This window comes from Macrotis lagotis, chromosome X, assembly GCF_037893015.1.
Source record: "Macrotis lagotis isolate mMagLag1 chromosome X, bilby.v1.9.chrom.fasta, whole genome shotgun sequence".
NCBI lineage: Eukaryota > Metazoa > Chordata > Mammalia > Peramelemorphia > Peramelidae > Macrotis > Macrotis lagotis.
In genome coordinates this window covers 352,820,456-352,842,205 of record NC_133666.1, presented here as the reverse complement: position 1 = coordinate 352,842,205, position 21,750 = coordinate 352,820,456, and the positions used below count along the sequence as shown (strand labels likewise).

The following is a 21,750-nucleotide window of genomic DNA, read 5'->3' as shown; positions in this document are numbered from 1 at the left end:
GTCCTTGCATGAACCTGGGATCCTCTTTCACATAGATATACATACCATCAATAAGAAGAGTAGACATACACAGGTATGGGTATATACAAAAAGGAACATCTATGGCCAAATCACATGTGTGGGTTGAAACGTTTTTAGGAAAAACATATAACCAAGGTACACATGTGAAATGGCACAAAATGAGATAACACATATAAAGCACTTTGCAAACCTTAAGTAAAAGGAGGGAATATATATTTATTAAGTGCTTACTGCATGTCATGCACTGTGAGAAACAGTTAAATGATCCTTCACTTGGTCTTCACTGCACAAATAAGGAGGTAAGTGCTATTAGAATATTCATTTTTGTTCTCAAAAATGAGACAATCAGAGATCAAATGGCATGCCTGAGCTTATAAAGCTAATAAGTCTGGAGGTCAAATTTGAACTCAGGTCTTCCTGACTCAGACTTTGCACTATCTGTGTTGCACCATCTAGTTGTTAATTATTTAGTTAAAGCATACTATTATCTCCTGATCTCTCAAACTGATAACATCGTAACCATATAACCTTGTAAGGAACTTTGACTAGTCCATCTTCATCATCCTACACATACAATCTGTTTTCAGGTCCTAATATCCTATCACTTCTTTTTCTTTTTCTTTTTTCTTTTTCTTTTTCTTTTCTTTTCTTTTCTTTTCTTCTCTTTTCTTCTCTTTTCTTTTCTTTTCTTTTCTTTTCTTTTCTTTTCTTTTCTTTTCTCTTCCTCCTTCCTCTTTTTCTTCTCTTTTCTTCTCTTTCCTTTTCTTTCCTTTCCTTTTCTTTTCTTTTCTTTTCTCCCATTGCTCAACTCAAAAACTTTTGATGTCCCCCCACCTTTTGCCTCCTAAATAAAGTGAGTCTGACATTTAAGGCTCTCCACAATCTTGCTCACTTCTACCCTTCCAACATTATCTCATATTTCTCCCCTCCACTTGTTCCTCATTCTCTCCAAACTAGACCATTTTCCCTGTTCTTATCTTGTCCTTTCCCAAAGGCTCACTGTTCCACACTGTTCCACAAACCCATAACAAATCTCCCAGACGTTCAGATTATTCTGTTCAATGTTGCTGCTCCATTTGTTATTTGAACTCCCCTGGCCCATCCACCCTAGCTCTTTGCTCCTGATTACCTTAAGTTCTCCCTCTGCAAACTTCTCAGAATATTTTGTTTATCCATCTCCTTTACTCATCTCATTCTTCTACTGATTTGTATACTTTTTTGGAAGTAGCCATGACAGTAGGACCCTTATGTCTTTTTTTTGTATTGCCAGTCCATAGCATATATTGTACAAATGTTGGAATAGAAATATTTTGAAGGTGTGTGACTAGTCTATAAAAATCAACAGTCTAAATCATTCCAACAAATCAATTTCTTTCTAAATAGACATCTTTATTTTCAATATTGTCTGTAATTTTCAAAGGAATAGATATTAACTTGGTCTTTATTGTCTCTTAAGATCTCTTAAGAAATTTATTAATCAAGGGCGGCTAGGTGGCACAGTGGATAAAGCACCGGCCCTGGAGTCAGTAGTACCTGGTCTCAGACACTTAATAATTACCTAGCTGTGTGGCCTTGGGCAAGCCACTTAACCCCATTTGCTTTGCAAAAAAAAAAAAAACAACTAAAAAAAAATAAATTTATTAATCAACTAAGAAGATTTATTAAACACCTACTATGTGTCAGGGGGGATATCTAGCTGGCTCAGTAAATAAAATACTAAGCCTGGAGGCAGAAACACCTGAGTTCAAATTTGGTCTTGGGCAAGTTGCTTTATGACCCTGGGCAAGTCACTGAACTCTGTTTACCTTAGTTTCCTCATAGGTAAAATGACCTAGAGAAGGAATTGACAAACCATTCCAGTATCTTTGCTAAGAAAACTCCAAATGGGCTCACAAAATATCAGGCATCTTGAACAACAATTCTATGTATCAGCCTTTGTGCTTGGTACTGTTTCAGATAATGAAACAATACTTACTCTCAGTGAGTTTATACTCTAAGTGAAGAAAACAAATTTTTATATAATGTATATAGAATTAAGATAACGAACACAGAAAAATAAATACAAGATTATTTTGAAAGAGGTCATTAATATTTGATGAGAACCAGTAAAGGCTCCATTTAAAAGACTTTTAATGCCTATAAGTAAAGGTATCTGAAGATCTTAAAGGAAGAGAAAGATTTTAGGGGATACCAGTGAAAAGGGAGAGCTTTCTATGCATTTGAGGGAGCCAGTGCAAATATTCTTCAATGTATGCTGTTAAGTCTTTTGTGTCTTAAACACTGATATAGACTTTATACATTGAAGACTTTTTCCTAAAAGGGAAAATTTAATCTTTCTTAGGGGAGACCCTAGACATGATACAAAGGTGAACCTTATTTTAGAGAATTTCCTTGGAGTTTTTGGATTAGGAAAATAATCCAGAAAGTATAAGAGTGTAATCTTTAAAAATTTATCCTGATCAACAATGAGTACAGAGCTAGGCTTCTTTTTCTAGGAAGAGAATTCTCTGGAGTTTCTCTAGGAGAAACATATTTTACCCTTTTTTTTTTGGTAAGCTCTCAGGTTTTGAGGCAGTGACTTAGAGTCTAATCTTTTAATTTAAATTATAAAAGGTATCTTATGTAATTTTGCTATTTCTTATATATTTTTTCCTTAAGGATATGATTTCTCTCTCAACACATTCAATTTTGATCAAAGTATAGCATGGAAAAAATGTAAAGAGTATCATACTGCCTTCTTTGGAGGATGGGGGGAGGGAAACGAGATTGGGGGAAAAATTGTAAAATTCAAAAATCAATATATAAAAAGGATGTTCACCAGTGGAAAAAAAAGAGTCTAGGTCTGTTAAGGTTACCTGTCCTTATGGCTATTGTCAAATCATCAGGGACTCCATTGCATGCCTTTATTATATTACAGAAGTAATAATTTACATATACCAGCTCTGTTTTCCAGATTGCAAATCCTCTTTCAACCATATGCCTGTGAAGATAATTTTTGTTATCCAAGCAAAGGATTATACAAGTAACTCTATAAATTTCATCTTGTTATCTTTATGTTGTCATCTTGTTTCATCTGCTCAGTGTTGTATAAACTGTTGAGATATTTTTGGATTCTTCATCAATCATGTTAACTATCCCTCCCTTCCCTGAAGCTTTGTGTCATCTGCAAGTTTGATAAGGAAGTCATCTATATCTTTATCCAAATCATTGTAAAGAGCACAATTCTAATCCCTAAGGTGATACTAAATTAATTATGACATTCTTGGGATTAGCTAGTCAACTATTTCTCAGTCAAATTAACTATAATATGCTGTATTCCATATGTCTCCACATTGTCCACAAGAATAATATTTGGCATGAAAAACTACCAAATAATGCTTAAAAATCTAAGCAAACATTTCTTCCTTCTACAGAATTTCCTTAATCTATCAGTTTAGTAACCCTGTGAAAAAAAGAAATGAGGGCAACTTGGCATAACCTTTTGTTAATGAAACTATGGTGCCTGTTTGTGATTCCTCTTCCTTTCCTCAATGTCTCAGTAATATGTGCTAGTATTTCCTGCCTGAGAATTAAAGCCAGGAAAATGGAACAGGAAAAATAATTCCTAAGGGAATCACTGCCTTTGAAAGGGAAAGGTTTTGTGTGACTGCTTGATCTTGTGGCATGATACAGGAAGACTAGAATTGGCCATGTGGCTAATTAGAATAAAAACAAAAATTTGCCACCCTGTATTTATATTTCCTAGCAGTTCTGTATTCTGGTCATTCAGATATTAGAAGTAGCAGAGAGTGAAGAAATCTGGAGAGCACCAAAAAGGTTGGCAGGAAGTAATTTATGAGAGTGCTAATTTCCCTTCCTGGAAACTTTATATCCTTTTGGCTATTTTATCATGTGGCTTTCTTCTGGCTAAGGTTTGGCATCTGGAAATGAAAATGATTTTTCTTTCTTTTTGGACTTCCTCCTCTTATCCAAGCTGAAAGTCATAGAATTTTAAAGCTGGAAATCATCTTAGAAATTATCTAATACACTCCATTTTTTCAATTGATATTGTATTTTTCCAGTTACAGTTATGAAACTTTTCAACATTAATATATATATGTATATATATATATATACATATACATATATATATATATATATATATATTAAGTTATATAGTTTCCTTCTACCCTCTCTTCCCACCCCCCCCTCTCAGCGGCTAACCAGTCAGGTGACATTGTACATTCACAGTTGTGTTAAACAATTTTAAGATTAAGGGAAAAGAAAGAAAATGATGAAATAGGAAAGAAATACAAAAAAAAGAATTTTTTAAAAAAGTAAATGTTATCTTCCTTCATTTTTCAGAAGAGGAAACTGAGGACCTGGGAGGTTAATTGATATGTCCATGATCAAAGAATTAATGTCAGGGGAGAGAATGTGAATTTATTCTTGGATTCAGTATCTTCTGAATCCAAGTCCAACACTGTTCTACTGATTCTCTTTTATTTGAATGGAAATTGTACCTTCTTATGGCATAATGATTCCCTCTATTGATTTATAAATGAATTAGAAAACCAGGTACAGCCTCCTTTCCACTGGCTCTGCCATATTCCAGTGAGTTGCCAAAATGACAAACACAAAAGGAAAAAGGAGAGGGACTCGATACATGTTTTCTAGGCCCTTTCCAAAACATGGTGTCGTCCCTCTGGCTACATATATGCACATATACAAGAAAGGTGATATTGTAGATATCAAGGGTATGGGCACAGTTCAGCAAGGAATGCCCCACAAATGTTACCATGGCAAGACTGGACGAGTCTATAATGTTACACAGCATGCTGTAGGCATTGTTGTAAACAAACAGGTTAAGGGCAAGATTCTAGCCAAGAGAATTAATGTGCGTATTGAGCATATTAAGCATTCTAAGAGCAGAGATAGCTTCCTGAAGCGAGTAAAGGAAAATGATCAGAAGAAGAAAGAAGCCAAAGAAAAAGGCACTTGGGTTCAACTAAAACGTCAGCCTGCTCCACCCAGAGAAGCACATTTTGTGAGAACCAATGGCAAGGAACCTGAGCTGTTGGAACCAATCCCCTATGAATTCATGGCATAAATGACTTAAAAAATAACCAATAAAAGATTTCTTGAATTTTGAAAAAAAAAACAAACCAGGTACCCACTGCATTAAACAAGAATGAGGTCTCCAATCCAGTTAGATTGAATATGAATTTACTCTTTGTTTTGGGGACATAAATCAAAATAATCCACTAGACAAGATTCTTGGTATGTGTTTAAAAAGCTAAATGGTCCAATGAGTAGAGTGCCAGACCTGAAACTGAGTTTTAATCTAGTACCTGTCTGCCTCAATTTCCTAATCTGTCAAATCAGTATAATAATAGCACTTACCTCTCAAGATTATTGTGAAGATCAAATGAGATAACATATGTAAAGTGCTTTGAAACCTTAAAGAACTCTATAAATGTCAACTCTTATAAGGCAAATAAGTAGTGCAGAAAATAGAGCAGTGAACCTGGAGTCAGAATAGAGGTAAATTCAAATGCTTAGCTAGATGATGTTGGGCAAGTCACTTAATTTCTGTCCACTTTAATTTCCTCAGCTATAAAATGGGGATGATAATAATAGCTTCTACCTCCCAGTGGGGATCAAATGAGATCTTTGTGAAACATTTAGCCCAGTGCTTAGTACATAGTTTATTTAAATGCTTCTTTCCTTTGTAATTAATACTATCTTCAAGAAGTTCTGTTGTTTAATAACAAAACATACCTACCTTTGGATGCAGAAGTAAAGTAGTGATGATTTTTAGTATTATAGGGAGTCTTGGGTAAGAAACAGAAGACACAATGACTAGGGCTGGGTCCTGGATGGGGACCTTTGATTTCATGAGTATGGGTAAACTACCAAGCCAGGAAATGGCTCTGCCAATGCAGATTGGTGCCTTCTCTGTGACTTTAAGTCTTAAAGTTGCTTAGAGCACTGGCAAGTGATTTATCTAGCATCACATAGTCAGTTTGTGTCAGAATTAGGACTTGAATCCAAGCCAACTTCCCATTAACTACATCAAATTGCTTTTTGACTACACTAAAAAGTCACACAATGGTCATGTAGAACAGATAGATTTCATTTAGATTTGTTTCAAATTTAATATTTAAATTCTGAACTTAACAGATATCAAATAAAATAGTTGCTTAGTCATTTTTCAATTATGCCTGACTTTTTGTGACCTCATTTGGGTTTTTCTTGGTAATCTCCTTCTCCAGATCATTTTAAAGATGAGGAAAGTGAGGCAAGCAGGGTTAAGTGACTTGCTCAAGGTCACACAGCTCGTATGTGTGGACTCTCAGTCATTTCAAAGACATTGCTCAGATTCCTGGAGCCAATGCAAGTGTAACTTAATCCAGGTCTTTAGGACTTTAAGGGGAGCTCTCTCTCCACTATCTCTCATTGACTTTTTTTTTTAGGTTTTGTAAGGCAAATAGGGTTAAGTGGCTTGCCCAAGGCCACACAGCTAGGTAATTATTAAGTGTCTGAGACCAGATTTGAACTCAGGTACTCCTGACTCCAGGACCAGTGCTTTATCCACTGTGCCACCTAGCTGCCCCCTCTCATTGACTTTCAAAGCATTCAGTTATCCAGTTATATAAAGGATGCTCTACTAAGTTACAAAAAGGGAGTTCTTTTAGGAGCTTACCCACATTTACATATGCTCTTTTCACATACAAAATTTCTATCAACTGCCTCCCAGTTTGCCCAAAGCAGGTCTCACCTAGATGAATCTTAGTGTTTAATATGAAACAATTTGGTATAGAGGAAAGGTTACTGGACTTAGGTTTGTAGTCAAAAGATCCAGATTCAATCTGGCTGTTGTCATTGGTCCAGAACTTCCTCATCTGTAAAGTGGTTGTATGACTTACCTAACAGGATTCTAGAAGGAGAGGGCTCTATGGCAAGAAGCCCTGATTCCTTGGGAGTTTAGTTATGATATTCAAAGAGACATTCATAGAAGATCTGACAAAAGGAGGCTTCCTTGGCCATTTTAGAGGAAGGATATTCAACAAGCCTATTCAGCAAGGATATTATAATGATTTAGCTAAGCATAGTTCCCATGCTTCTTGAATTAACCACTGGTTAAGCATCAGAGAGAGGAAATCTAGAGCCTTTAGTACCGAGTCAGTTAAATAAGTACAATTTCAATACCTTTAAAGGAATAGATCTACCCCACATATAAATGGGAATCATCATTATCCTAGTTATCATTGTCATTATTTTCACTACTCCTTTTATGTGGCATTCTATCTCCAATCTTCATGTCTTAGAGGGAGTGAAACCCACAGGGATATCAAACCACTAGGCAAGCACAGTGTGTAGTCACCATGGAAGGAAGGGAAAGAGGAATCTTGCTAGAAGTCCAAGGAAGAGATTTTTTGAGTCCTACCTCCTTCACCTCAACATTCAATTCAGGACCTCATTGTACTCTCTGGAGTGTTTGCTTCATAAGTAACAAACTTTCTTTCATTTTAAGTCTTTTTTGTTTCTTACTCCTGTCATCTCATACTCCCTAAAACCTACCTCTTTTCTAATGACACAGCTTCTGTGGTCACCCTTCTAGTTATTTGTTGCACTTTTACTCATTCTTCACAACTCAATAGTCATGGTGGTAGAATTGTAATAAGCCTTGTTTTCTATTGCCACTTCCAGGATCTTGTTCTATTGCCACTTCCAGTATCTTGCTCTATCACCATCCTTGGGAGCAGCTATGTGGCACAGTGGATAGAGCACCCACCTTGGAGTCAGGAGACTGAGTTCAAATCTGAGTCTCAGACACTTAATAATTACCTACCTGTGTGGCCTTGGGCAAGCCACTTAACCCTGTTGTTTTGCAAAAAAAAAAACCCAACCAAACCAAAAAAAAATCACTCAGCAACCTCTCCTCATCTGAGTCTCATTATCATTTGAGTAGGAAAGTAATATGACTAGACTCATGCTTAAAGAATATCAATTTTGCAAATGTATGGAGGATACATTAGAGAGAGAGCAAAGACCTAAGGCAGAGAAAACTGCTGTAATCCAAATATGAGGTGATGAGGGCTAGAACTAAGGTGTTATGCATACGTCTTATCTTCCTCATTATAAGCTTCTTGCCAGAAGAGATTGTTTCATTCTTTATACTTGTATCCCCAGAACCTGGTAGGGTGCCTAGCACATAGTAAATAATAAATGTTTGTTGATTAATGGGTTTTTGTGATTGTTAGAAGTACTACACAATTTTCCAAATGTAATCTAAGTCACTTTCTTCTTCCTCTTTAAAGCTGAACTCAGTTCATTATGCCTCTGTAATGCTTAGACATGATTTATGTATTAACAGATAAACTCAGAGGATTGTCCACCCAACTGTAGTTAGACAATAGACATCATCTCTCCTTTTGGTTCTTCCTTTGCAGGTTGTGAGATTACATCAGTAGTTTATTTGTGTGTGCAGATATATATACATAACAACTTTGTCTATCTCTCTTGCATAGGTCTTCATCATGCTTGGAGCATACATCTCCAATATCTAAATCAATAGCTTCATTCTCAAGGTCTGGCTAGGGCTTCTCCACGAATATTTCCATGTCCAGAGGAATATAGATGTAGGCATGTAGGTGTAAGGCTACTTTTGGCAGTATGTTCAATTACAGACTGGGAAAGTCAGATACTTATTGAATTCATAGAAAGTGCAATATTAACCACAATGTTCATTATTTTGTAAGGATGATCCAAATCTATTTAAACTGACCTTGGATGACTGAGTAGATTAGCATTGCATTTCTTAGAAAGGAAGTTGTAGTACAATACAAAAAGTATTAGACTGGTACCTTGGATTCCAGTTATTGTTCTGCAGTGGTTCAATGGAAAGAGTCTTGGAATTAGAGTCAGAGGATTTAAGTTCTGGGAAGATTGGTTTATTGTTTAGGCTTACCTGACAGAAGTGAGTTCATGTTTGACCACTGACTAATTCACCTATGTACCAGGAAATCCCCTTGTACTCAATGCTGGTTTAATGAGCTATATTTAGAAGACAAATGCAAGGCTCTACTGATCATAATCAGTTTGGCAAACTTACTCTAATGCTAGTGTTCAAGAGCCTACTCTCTGCCAAGTACTATGCAAACCACTGGGTATACAAATAAGATAAAGAAAAAACAGTCCCTGCCTTCAAGGCATTTACAATCTATTGAGAAAAGATAACACAAAAGGAAGCTGAAAAGTGGGGAAAGGGAAAGGCAATTGACCTCTTAAATGGAGATTTTGCAGAAGATCACCTTCCAGTTCAATCAGAGAAGTCCCAGGGGCAGAAGGTACTTATGAGAAGGTTGACACAATGTTGGGTTCCTGGGGGCATGACAGGTAGAAGACCTAAGGAGTGCAGCTAGATGGGAAATGAGGAAAAGAACACTGAGGTCTCTTTGCCCTCTTCCTCCTAATTTTCACAGAAGTAAAATATTATTTTTAATTCTTATCAGTGACCTTATTGCACTATTCATGAAGTCACCATGATAAAAGCTCATGTGGAAAAACAAAAACATAAATTGGTGACAAAATTGGGATTAGAACTCCTCACATCCAGTCAAATACCAATTCAAAGTACTACTCTACTTCTAGATCTAAGACATTTTAGGTAACCTTAAGAGATCTAATGAACCACTAAGTTGAGGGGAGTAGATTGAAGTAAACATGAAACTTAAGTATCTGGTATCACCAGATTTATGGAGTTTCTCTGTAATTCCTGACACCTCAGCCTTTTTTTTTTAAAAATGCTAAATGTGTTGATGATGCAATAAAAATTTTGTTAACAATAATATATATATGTATATATATACACACACATATACTGAAAGCAATAGCACTAATAATGAAAGAATATTTTACTTCTGTTAGAATTCACAATTATTGTAGAGATGGTCTTGTGAAGAAATCTATAGATTATAGGAACTAGGATGGAGTTGGAAGTTTGAAAAGAAAATATTTGGAATAGTTCTTCTTTGGAATGAAATAGGATCAACAAATGTTGTCAAAGAACAATGAAGGTTTAATTGATATTATATAGCATAAACTGCTAAATTGTGATTTTTTTTTCTACAGAACTATTTGTTATCCCAGGCAATCCTATTGAAGGTAGCAATGGCAGAATTAAAGTGGACCTTCTCTAGCCTAGAACAGTGGATTCAACATATGAGTAACATACTTCAGGGGAGAGAGAAGGCTATAGAGTTATTTTGAGGGATCAGCAAAGATTGTAAATTGAGTTAACTTATTGCATATTTATTTATTATTATTTTCAAATGTTGTAGATATCTTATGGTTAATAACAAGTAATTTAAAAAAATCTTTGGATCCTAATAGCTAAGTAAATAATTTTTTATGTACAAAATGTAATTTTTTTATAAACAAAATTCTTTCATATTTTTTAAACATTAAAATATATTGGGAACTTTTGGTCTAAATATCAAAATGCACCTGTGACCTATGTGACCTGTGACATTTACCTTGCAAAAACCTAAAACAAAATAAGGTGATGAAAGAATAGAATGGATATGGAACCTCATTCAGATGAGAGGATACAGAGTAAGTCAGTGAAAATTGAACATATGGAAAAAAGAATTCTGTTTCTGTATCTACTTTTTTTTTAGTTGTTTTTTTTTTGCAAGGCAAATGGGGTTAAGTGGCTCAAGGCCACACAGCTAGGTAATTATTAAGTGTCTGAGACTGGATTTGAACCCAAGTACTCCTGACTCCAGGGCCAGTGCTCTATCCACTATGCCACCTAGCTGCCCCTGTATCTACTTTAAAAGGTCTTTTTAAAGGTCCTTTCTTCAAAGTCACAAATTGTGATTTGCTCATTTCCCAAAGCAAGATATTCAATGACTCATTTTACTTCTATCTTACTCTTTAATAGATCTTGGGCATTCCCCCTCCTTTTCCTTCTCCCTTTTAAAAAAAAAGGTCCTTTGTTATCCACATCATAATTGCTTCTATACAACCCTGAATCGATGAGAATTGTAAATTAACTACTCTTTCATTCTGGTGGGACCCTCCACAGTTATCAGGAAAACAAAATAGAATTATGGAAGAGAGTGTTCCTAAATCTCTGACAAATGGAAGGATAGCATGTCTGAACCTAGAAGAAGACAATGATTTTAAAAGCTCAGGTTGGAGTAGAGATAAAAATCATAATTTTTCTTTAATAGTTTAAAAAAAGCCCAGAACTTATTTAGGGGTAAAACAATAGCTAATCACAGTGAATATAAAATTGGGCTAAGATAGAGCTGTTGTGAATTCCCTACAAGGATTCAACTATTCAAATTTAACTTTTTCATATATGTTCAAAAGAAGAGGACAGAGTCAATTTTCCCTTGGTGTATAAAAATTTAATACCTGAAAATTAAAAACTGTAGTACCAGAAAAACAATACATATGCAAAATCTTAATAGAGCATGGAGGAAATAGACAATGATAAAACTAGATAATGCCAAATGTTAAGGAATAAAGCCTTTAAAAATATGACTGACCCACAGACAGAGAAGGATCATGATATAATGGAGAACAACCTGGATTCGGTTGGGAGACCTTGTTTTGAAGCCAAGCATTGATACTTTATAGCTGTGTGATTATCGAGAAGAACTTAATCTCCCAAAACTTAGTTTTCCCACCTCATAAATGAAAATGATGGTATTAATACTACATTCCTCACACTCATTTTCATCACATCAAAGCACTTCGATGATATTTGTCCTTTTTTCTCAAAGAAGACCATGATATCAGGGAAGTGATGTCATGACAAGCACATGAATTGGAATTGAGGGAGGGGGTGCTATGCTAAGTCACCAGTCTCACTTTCTCCTCCAGAGCCATCTGGGTCCAGTGGTCAGATATGAATCAAGACAACTGGAGATGGCCCTGGATGAAGTTTTAGAACACTTAGCATAATATAATGAATAAACCAGGCTCAACATCACAGAGCAAGGTCAGCTACATTTCCCTCTTAGGTTCTAGGGGTATTTCTTCTTTAAAGCCATCATTTTAGTGTGGTGTCCCCACTGCTAACAGCTAATTAACAGTTTCATTTACCCAATCAATATCAACTAACTTTTGTAAAGAAATAATTATTTCAAAGCTATGGGAAAGAGAAATACAAAAATTTCTCTTCCAACATTTCAGGGAACACTCTCCTCTCTAGTACCTTCTTGGGTTCTTGGGATCTTGATCTCTGACTAGACTTAGCCCAGATTCTGATGTAATTGGTCCTCAAGTTCACATCCAAATGCAGCAAGATCATTATTGCTTGAGGTTCCTATTGTCAACTGCCCCAACTTCTTAGAATGATAAACTTACATAATGAGCTGCAAAACCTGCGTGACTTTAACTCCTAGACTATTATACTTTGGTCACTCACCTGACCTTTCATAACTCACAGGAACATAATCTCCTTCTCTAATCTCCTTTATTTTAAGCAAAATAACAAATGTCCAGACAGAAATGAGGTTACACATTCTTCCCTCAGATAGAGAAGGCCCAAGACATCCTCTTATATCATTCTCTCTTTTCTCTTACTGGATGCTATTAAGTAAGAAGAAGTCACCCGAAAAAGAAATCAAACCAAGAGACAGGGAATGCATGTCTAGTTCCAGAAATGTAGCAGCAGACTATCAAAGAGGTTCCTCTTTGTCACATAGTAAGTGGTCTAGAAACAGTTAGAAATAGTTACAAAAACTTGCTTATGTTCTCAAGACTCTTCCCAGACTCTTTTCACAGAGAATGAAATTAGCAACACACTATATATGCCATAAGAACTGAACTCAGAAGTCACTATATTGGTAAAAGCATTTCTACTCTGATTTCTACTTAAATTTTCACAATAGTTTTTGTAAATCATGTCCATTACTGACATCTCCCTTACAAAACTTTATATGGTTAATTATTTTAAAATGAAACATCAAGAAAATCTTCTTCCTACAGGAATGACTTTAGAATACTGAACTAATTTTTTAAAAAATGTCTGAAACTTCTCATGACACTAGCACACACAGATCTCAAACAAGGCTGAAACTCCTTGCTATAGTCCCCATCCTGTACAACATGAGACTTCAGATCAAAGAAGAAATAGCAAAGGTAACTAAGATAGGAAATAAAATATAAGTAATAGAAAATATCAAATTGTAAAGTCATCCTCTGCCTCACAGATAAATTGCTGTACTCTTACTTCATTCATCTCCCCAAATTGAGAATACCATAGGAATCTCCCAGGGTGAGGAAACCATCTCTCAGCATATCAGTGAATAGGGAAAATATCACTTACTTACCTGTTTCCTATCAGTGTGTTTTTGATGACTTCAGAATGTGCATCTACTAATTTCCTAAGTAAGAGGTAGCTTACAATTTGTTTAACTCTGGGTCATGAGGATTCAACCCCAACTCTTGTTCACACACATATCTGGCAGCCAGTTTTTGGAAGCTTTTGTCTGCAGTGTGTTTCCCTGATCACAGTTGTCCAAAATATCCTGGGCTTCCCAAATTCTAAACTTTGTCAGTTCTCCATGCAATCTCTCTTTCCTCTTTGCTCCTTTTCCTGGGATTTTGATATCCTGGATCTTATACAGCAACTTCCCTGTTCTGGAATCATGAGGAGCTAAAGTTGCACTACATAATTTTCATTAAGGAAAAAGGCAAATTCCTGACCTATTATTGTAACACCATGACCATTTCTTCATAAGGTTCAATTATTCAACAATTTGATCTCAATCTGGTTGTACCTTTATTATAGGCAGCTATTGCTTTCCTGAAAATAAGTTTGCTGCTGTTGTTTAATGTTCTATTACATATGTGTATACAAACATGAATATATACACACACACATACAAACACCACTCATGTATGTGTGTGTATGTTGTTCAGTTGTGTCCATTTGTGTCTGACTTTTTTGTATTTTCTTGGCAGAGATATTGGAGTGGTTTTTCATTTCCTTCTCCAGCTCATTTTACAGATGAGGAAACTGAAGCAAGCAAGATTAAATGACTTGCCCAGGGGCACACAGCTAGTGAGTGTTGGAGTTCACATTTGAACTCAGGAAAATGAGTCTTTCTGACTCCAGACACAGCATACTTTCTAATTCACCACCTACCTGCTCCAGTATGTGTGTGTGTGTGTGTGTGTGTGTGTGTGTGTGTACATATGTGTTTATATGTATATGTTTATATATAATCGAAACAGGGATGATGTATATGTGTATATAAGTTTATGTGTGGAAGTCTGTGTGTATATAGTCTATGGCAACAGGACAGTATTTACTGACCCTTGTGGAGGTCAAATAAGTCATCATCATCACCCCATCAATAAGGCATTAAGAAAAGATTTCAAATCAGTTACTCCAGCTGGTGACTCCCTTTGGCTCATCTTGTCTTTTCTGAACTTCAATCCTAAATCATTCAGTGCTTTCCTGCCCAAGCAATGTCCAACCAGTTTTCTCAAAGAAGTTTTCTCAGTTTAGGATTCCTTGGGACTTCCAGGGCCAAACCAAGATGGCAGCATGAAGCTAGGAAACTCCCAAAGCTTTTCCCTAACCAACTGTAAATGAAGCCTCAAAACATACCCTAAAACTAGAGATCTTGCAAAAGCAAGAGTGAAACAATTTCTCAACTCAAGATACCATGAAGGAACTTCAGTAAAGGTCTGTCCATATGGGTAGAAAGGGGAAATGTCATTTAGCGTGAGAGAATTAGAAAGTCAGCAGGAGGCTCTTAGCCAAATGCAGCTCAAGTCAGGGCTCAACAAGCCAGCACTGAGAGTCCCAACCTCAGTTCAGAAGATAAAGTTCAAGCCCTGGGAATGCTGGTGTAATATGGATAAATAATAACATGGATAAATCCAAAAAACTGCTAACCATAATATGGATAAATCCAAAAAACTGCTAACCATAAAAAGCTACTATTCCGATTAAGGGATGATAAAAATGCCATATTAGAAGGCAGTGACAAAATGCCTGCATGTGAAACCTCAAAGGGGTTAATAAATTGGTATCAACTCCATAAAGTTCTCTTGGAAGAGCTCAAAAAGAATTTCAAAACCAAAGAAACGGGTTGGCTAGGTGGTGCAGTGGATAGAGCACCAGCCCTGGAGTCAGGAGTATCTGAGTTCAAACCTGGCCTCAGACATTTAATAATTACCTAGCTGTGTGACCTTGGGCAAACCACTTAACCCCATTGCCTTGAAAAAAAAAACAACTAAAAAAAACTAAAGAGAGGAAGAAGAAAAATAAAGAAAAGAAATGAGAGTCATGCAAGAGAATTAAGAAAAGTTCACTGAAGAAAACAGTACATTTACAAGAAAAATTGGCCAAATGGAAAAGGAATATCTCATCAAAAGTTTAGGGTTCTTTATTTTACTTTCCTCATTCAAATATGAGTTCTTTGAAGACAAGGGCTGTTTTAGCCTTTCTTTGTATTCCAGCATTTACTGTAGTGCCTGGTATAGAAAATGCCTGAAAAATGTTTGCTGACTGATTTATTTGCTTTTCAGGGTATAGGCTTTGCAATGAGGAAATCAAAGATCATAATGCAATGTTGAACCAAACTACTGCTCCCACAGAGAGACTTGAATGCAGAGTCTGTCAAAAGTCTGGTACAGCTAAAGCAGTTAAAACCTCCTTGACCTAAATATTTTAGTTGCTTCACTAACTTAGGTCACATACATCATAGATAAGAGTTGGAAAGGATCATGGAAGCTATTTAGTCCAACCCCTTAATTTTATAGATGAGAAAATGATTAAGTGACTTGCCCAAAGTCATTCAGCAAATAAATACTTGGAGTGAGATTAGAATTAGCTTTCTTGATTCCAAGTCCAGTAGTCTATCCACTCTATTCATGTTTATGCTACAAGAAAAAATTATAATCATGAGTCAATGTCCTGTTTCGGTCTCCTTTATCTAATTAAATTATTTATCTGTCTAAGTTAAAATCTCTGCCTTCATTATAGTCATTCAGGCCTGTAGCTTAGGTGTCAAAGTAGATAGAAAATTGGATCTGGAATCAGGAAGACCTTAGTTCAAGCTCACTCTCAGAAACTTATTTCCTAAAACTGGACAAATTACTTAACTTGTCTGCCTTCTCTATCTATAAGATAGAGAAAATAACTACCTATGTCCTAGCATCATTGTGATAATAAAATGAGATAATATTTATAAAGCTTAAATGCATAAACCTTATAGTATTATGAAAGTGCTAATAATTATTAGCTATTATTTATAGATGACATGATTTTTTTCAAACAAATTACACACCTTGAATTAGCTACCAGGGAATGACTAAGACTGAGTTGATATTTTCATATTAATCAAAATACACATGTCATTATTTTACTTAAGTTCAAAAATACTTGTTATTAACAACAGAATTACATGCAGAAGTTAGAGTTCCAAAATTGACAATAATTATGCATTAGATATAAATTCTCTTGGTTTACTAATTGTAACATTTATATGAGGCTAAGAAAATAAATAAATTGGAGAAAGTAGCTTTGCCTTTACACTCCTAAAATGCACCAATATATTCTCTGCTTAACTAAAAGGGATAGCTAAATATCTGTTTGTGGTAAATTGGGTTAGCTGGGAATATAGGATTTAACACGTGGTCCAATGAACTCATTTTAAAGATAAGGAAACTGAGCCCAAAAGAGGCATAGTGATTGTTTCCAGATCAAACAAGTCTTGCTTGCACATATGTTAGTCAACTATTTATGACTCCTGAATATTCTTCTCTCTAATGGTGATTTGATTCCATAATCTTAACCTTTTAAGCTCTTTTAGGAATGCATATGCCAAATTATAGTAGTCTTTAAATCAATTCAGTTTGAGATCTAGATGGCACTAGTTAGGGGAGATCTCAGAGTTATGGAGAAAAATATTCATCAAACTTACTAATATGCACCCAAATGTGTTAAATATGGAAAGAAATACAAAAATAAATAAGGTAACTCTTGCCCCAAAGAAGTATATCATCAGAGAAATTTGAACAAATATTTATAACAAATGGGAATAGGGGATTTGTCAATTAAATAGCATAGAGTTGGATCTATATTTTCACTGATATAAAGAAATCATGGCTGAGGAAACTATTCTATCAATGCAAGTCAGTACCTTCTTTGCAAATAGAAACTAAAGTTACCTGAAGCACTAAGAGGTTAAATGACTCTTTCCTAGGTTCACACCAACAGGAAATGTCTGAAGCAGGATTTGAAATGAGAACTTCTAGGTAGCACAGTGGATAGAGCACCAGTTGGAGTCAGGAGTACCTGAGTTCAAATCTGACATCAGACACTTAATAATTACCTAGCAGTGTGGCCTTGGGCAAGCCACTTAACCCCATTGCCTTGAAAAATCTTAAAAGAAAAAAAGAGAAAAAAAGAAATGAGATCTTCCTGACTCTTAGGCCAGTTCTCTATCCACTCTATCCAGTATATTACTGCTGTCTCTTAGTAACTACAATACTATGAATAAAATACAAATTAGACTATAATATTTGACTTATACATAGGATTTTAAGTTATGCAAAGTATTTCTGTACCTATCTTATTTGAGCTTTACAGTCCTGAAAGGCAGGTTCTTTAGTTATGATGACTCCTAATTTACTCATGAGGCAACTGAAGATAGCAGTTAACTTAACTTCCCATTAAGTACTTAGTAAATGTCAAAATAAACTTTGAACTCATCTTTTCCCCAAACTCTCTTCTCTTGGCAACTGAATGATCCCATCCCCTACATCAAGTCTTGTTTTCAAGTCTGGTCATTTCTACCTTCACAGCATCATATAACTCTTCTCTCCCCTCACACGGATACCATTCTTATTACTACAACTCATTATCTCAAATCTGGTTTATTGTTGGAGAGCCTCAAGCCTTGAATAGTGATCTAAGTCAAGAGGACTAAAGAGGAAGTGGGAACTTTCATGAGGGTTAGGGTTAGTTGGTTTCACTGTTCATAGGTTGCAGGATAATTTTTTTTGCTAGCACATTTTTGTTATTGTAATTATAAAGTACAACTTCTATATTTGAATCAGAACTTGGGATCTTTATCCATTTTTTTGTGGAGAGTTAAAAATGAGGTAAATTCTATTGTCCTTAGGGGTCACTCAGAATAAGAATACAATGATGAAACTTCTAGGGGCATGAGCCAAAGAGACTTTTGAGAGATGGTTCTAAGACTTAAGCCAATCCTTGCAGACCTGGAACTTTGAGCCATAGGCTATTGAGGGATATATTAAGTACAAATAAATAAGAAACCAAAATGAAATGAGTTATGATAATAGTTAGATATTATACTACTTGGTAAAGAAGAAAAATGTTCCTTTATTTTTATCCCAAAGATTGCACTGGAGTATATAAATATGACTTCCTATGGAGTCAAGACAACTCTTTCCCGAGTTGAAATTTGGACTCAGATACTAGCTTTGTGACCCTGGGCAAGTCATCTAACCCTGTTTGTCTCAGTTTTCTCATCTGTCAAATGAACTGAAGAAGGAAATGGCAAATCACTGTGGTATCTTTGCCAAGAAACCCCCCTAAAAGATCATGAAGTCGGACATGACTGAAAATGATTGAAAAACCATAAGAATGCCTATTGTAACATATGTTATCCAATTCCTGAAAACCAGAATTCTAATGAATTACTTTAAAAATGCCCTGCCTGACCTGTCTTGTCTTACCTATCTTGTTTTTAAAAGTCACATCACTGTTTTTCTATGGAATGTTTTCTATAAAATACTGCACTGGGATGATGAGTCAATCCTAGGGCAGAGCTCTCTGGCTGCCCCTGAGCTGAGCATCCTTCTTTGTCTAAGAAATTGGCTCAGATTCAGCTGAGTGGAGGGAGTGGTGTAGGTGGTCAAGCATGCATGCAAAGCAGGAGAGGAAATCTTCCAAGCAAGCAGCCCCTCTCTTTTCTCACTATTGCCTAATAGAACTTGGTCACCAAGTTCCCCATTTCTGGCCACGTGCCCACATTTTTAAGGAGGATTATATAAAGAATTTTTGTTTTCCTTGTTCTTGCAACATGCCTCCTTACTGTGCTTTCTGATATTATCTGCTATCCATCCACTTGGCCTATAAATATTTGAAAGCTATTTCCTAAATTTTTCTCTTGAGTCAGGGAAGGATGCCAAGGGCCAGGCAGATCTGTGAATTATTGGGGAGTATATCTCAAGGAATTCTTGAGAAGCCTACTGATAAGGACTGCTCTAATTAAATGCATTTGTTCAGAAATTTTCATCAATGTATTTGCTTTATTAAGAAATTTCACAGTATTCTAAAACAACTACTAGCATTACTATTTAGTTCTTTTTTTTTTGCTGTTCCATATTTATATGTGCTGATAGTCCCAGAGGCATGAGTCAGAGTTTTTTGAGAAATGGTTCCAATTCTGAACCCCCAATCCTTGTAAACTTGGAGCTCTGGATCATGGGCTGAGGGATATCTTTAAGCACAAAGTATGAAAACAAAATGTAATAACAAAAATTATGATTTTTTTGTAATATAATTACAGAAAATGTTCCTATAAATTATAGACAAATAGTGCCTCATAGAACACATCTGTATATAAATATTTTTTTATTTCATTGGAAAATATTTCTTTGTTTCACTGTTGTAAAAAAGGATTATCTCTACTTTAATGGATTTTTGTAGCACTTTGGCTATAAAGATTAGTCTGGGTGTTTATTAAAGTAAAAATTAAAGTAACAATCTTGGTTAAACATTCCAAGACTCAATTAATGCCACAAGATACACAAAGTCTTTTGGTTTCAGGATTATTTATCATATAATAACTGTAGCTATGAATTAACAAATGATAAAACAGTATCTCAGAGACATTTAACAATTGGCATAGTGGATCATTGGTCTTGGATCTCTATTCAAATCCTGATTCAAATACTTACTAGCTGTGCAACTGTGGAAAGTTACTTGACCTCTGTCTGCCTGTTTCCTTATTTGTAAGATGAAGGAAGAAAATTGGACTCAGCTTCTTCAGATCCATGTTCTAAATCTAACATTCTATATATTCTCATTCTCTCATGAGTAACTAAAAATCAAAAACCAAAACAGAAAGATGCCTATCACAAGATATACATAATGATAGATGGGTCCAGTAACTGGAAACTAAAGAAAGGAGATTAGGAAGGAAGGGTATACCAGCATGGTAAAGTAGAAATCACGTGAAACCTGGCACTTGTAGATGGAAGAAGGGGAAGGGGGGAAGGAACAAGGATTCATTAGTCACTAACTGTTCCAATTGCTTACAAGAATTATTTCATTTGATCCCTGTGAAGTAGATGTTATTATCCACATTTTACAGATGAGGAAAATGAGGAAGATGGAGTTGTCAAGGTACTTACCTAGGGTCACACAACTAATAACTATGTGAGGCTATATTTGAACTCAGGTCTTCATGATTCCAGGTCTGGGGTTCTAACTTAGCAACCTACTACAAATGTACCTCTATCTAATATATCATTGCAACCTAGTATCAGGAAACACAAACCTATTTTAAAATAAGCTAGGGACAAAGAGTCCAAATAAGTCTTTGAACAAATGAGTTGAATTATTAGAAATTGAGGCACAGAAACTGACAGAATCCAATGAGAGATTGTGTAGTCTTTGGCCTTTCCTGACCTTCATTCAACTTTGCAGTGCAGAAGGACAAGGAGTCTGGTATAGGATAGGAAATCCTGTATCCACTTCATAAAGCACCTAGAACTCAAGCTCACAGATCCAACATTGTCTAGGATACATGAACCTAGGGATCTGATTTAGTTCAAGAATACCACACACTTACTCTGAATTAACCAAGTGAAGCATCAGATTGCATAGACTCTAGGAGGTCACCTTGGCTGGATGTTGGAGCTGGAGTAGGGTGTTCTTAACAATAACTGACATTTAGCAAAGTTCTTTAGTGTTTCCTATGTATTTTACAAATATTATCTCAACAGGACTTCTCAATGTGTGTAAGTGAGGTATTAAAAGTCTTATTATCCCCATTTCACAGATGAGGAAATTGAAGCTAAAAGGTTAAATGACTTACTTGCCCATGGTCACACTGCTAATCAGAATCAAAAGTAGAATTTGAGCCCAGGCTTTTCGACCTCCAAGTCCTGTACAATATCAATGACACCCTCTTATTTCTTCATGTTATTTCCCCAGAAATTTTTTTCATCTAACTAGTTTATACTGGATATCTCCAATATTGCCACATTCATATTATATATTACATTAATAGAATATGGATGATAAAAATGAATCTAATTAGTTGGGAATTAAGCATGTCCCAGAGTGGAAAGAATCATCAGAATATATGTTTGTACAAAAATGTTCACAATGTATAAGAATAAGAAATAACGATTAATGAGAACTTTATATTTTACATATAAAATTTTATGTAATCTTAAAACATGTGAAAGACATTTAGGTGTTGTCATCATATAGGAGACTGAAGTTTTCCCCTAATTCATATTCACTGACAGCAGTGTTAGCAAACCACGCCCAGTTCACTAAATCCAGTTAACTGGGTTTATTAATTACAGATCTAAGGCAAGACTTTAATTTTTGATGTTTTGGCTTTCCCAAATATATTCTGGGTACCCATGTAAAAGGCCATTTGGTTAATACATGATATTTCATACTTTCAGAACCTTTGGAGGCTTTTTCCTCCCCCCCCC

At 35.5% G+C, this 21,750-nt stretch overlaps 2 protein-coding genes across 2 annotated transcripts in view; one reads left to right on the top strand and one right to left on the bottom strand.

The window, feature by feature from the left end:
* LOC141501399 (inactive ubiquitin thioesterase OTULINL-like) overlaps positions 1 to 21,750 on the bottom strand; it is a 70,997-nt gene that overhangs the window by 45,919 nt on the left and 3,328 nt on the right. The gene's annotated exons all lie outside the window — the stretch shown is intronic.
* Positions 4,608 to 5,153, top strand: LOC141498370 (large ribosomal subunit protein eL21-like). The gene has a single exon (XM_074201487.1). The coding sequence runs from the start codon at positions 4,628 to 4,630 to the stop codon at positions 5,108 to 5,110; it is 483 nt and encodes a 160-aa protein (XP_074057588.1). The 5' UTR covers positions 4,608 to 4,627; the 3' UTR covers positions 5,111 to 5,153.

What these genes read in the sequence shown, in the direction of transcription:
- LOC141498370 (XM_074201487.1), top strand. Translation starts at nt 4,628, where the DNA reads ATGACAAACACAAAAGGAAAAAGGAGAGGGACTCGATACATGTTTTCT.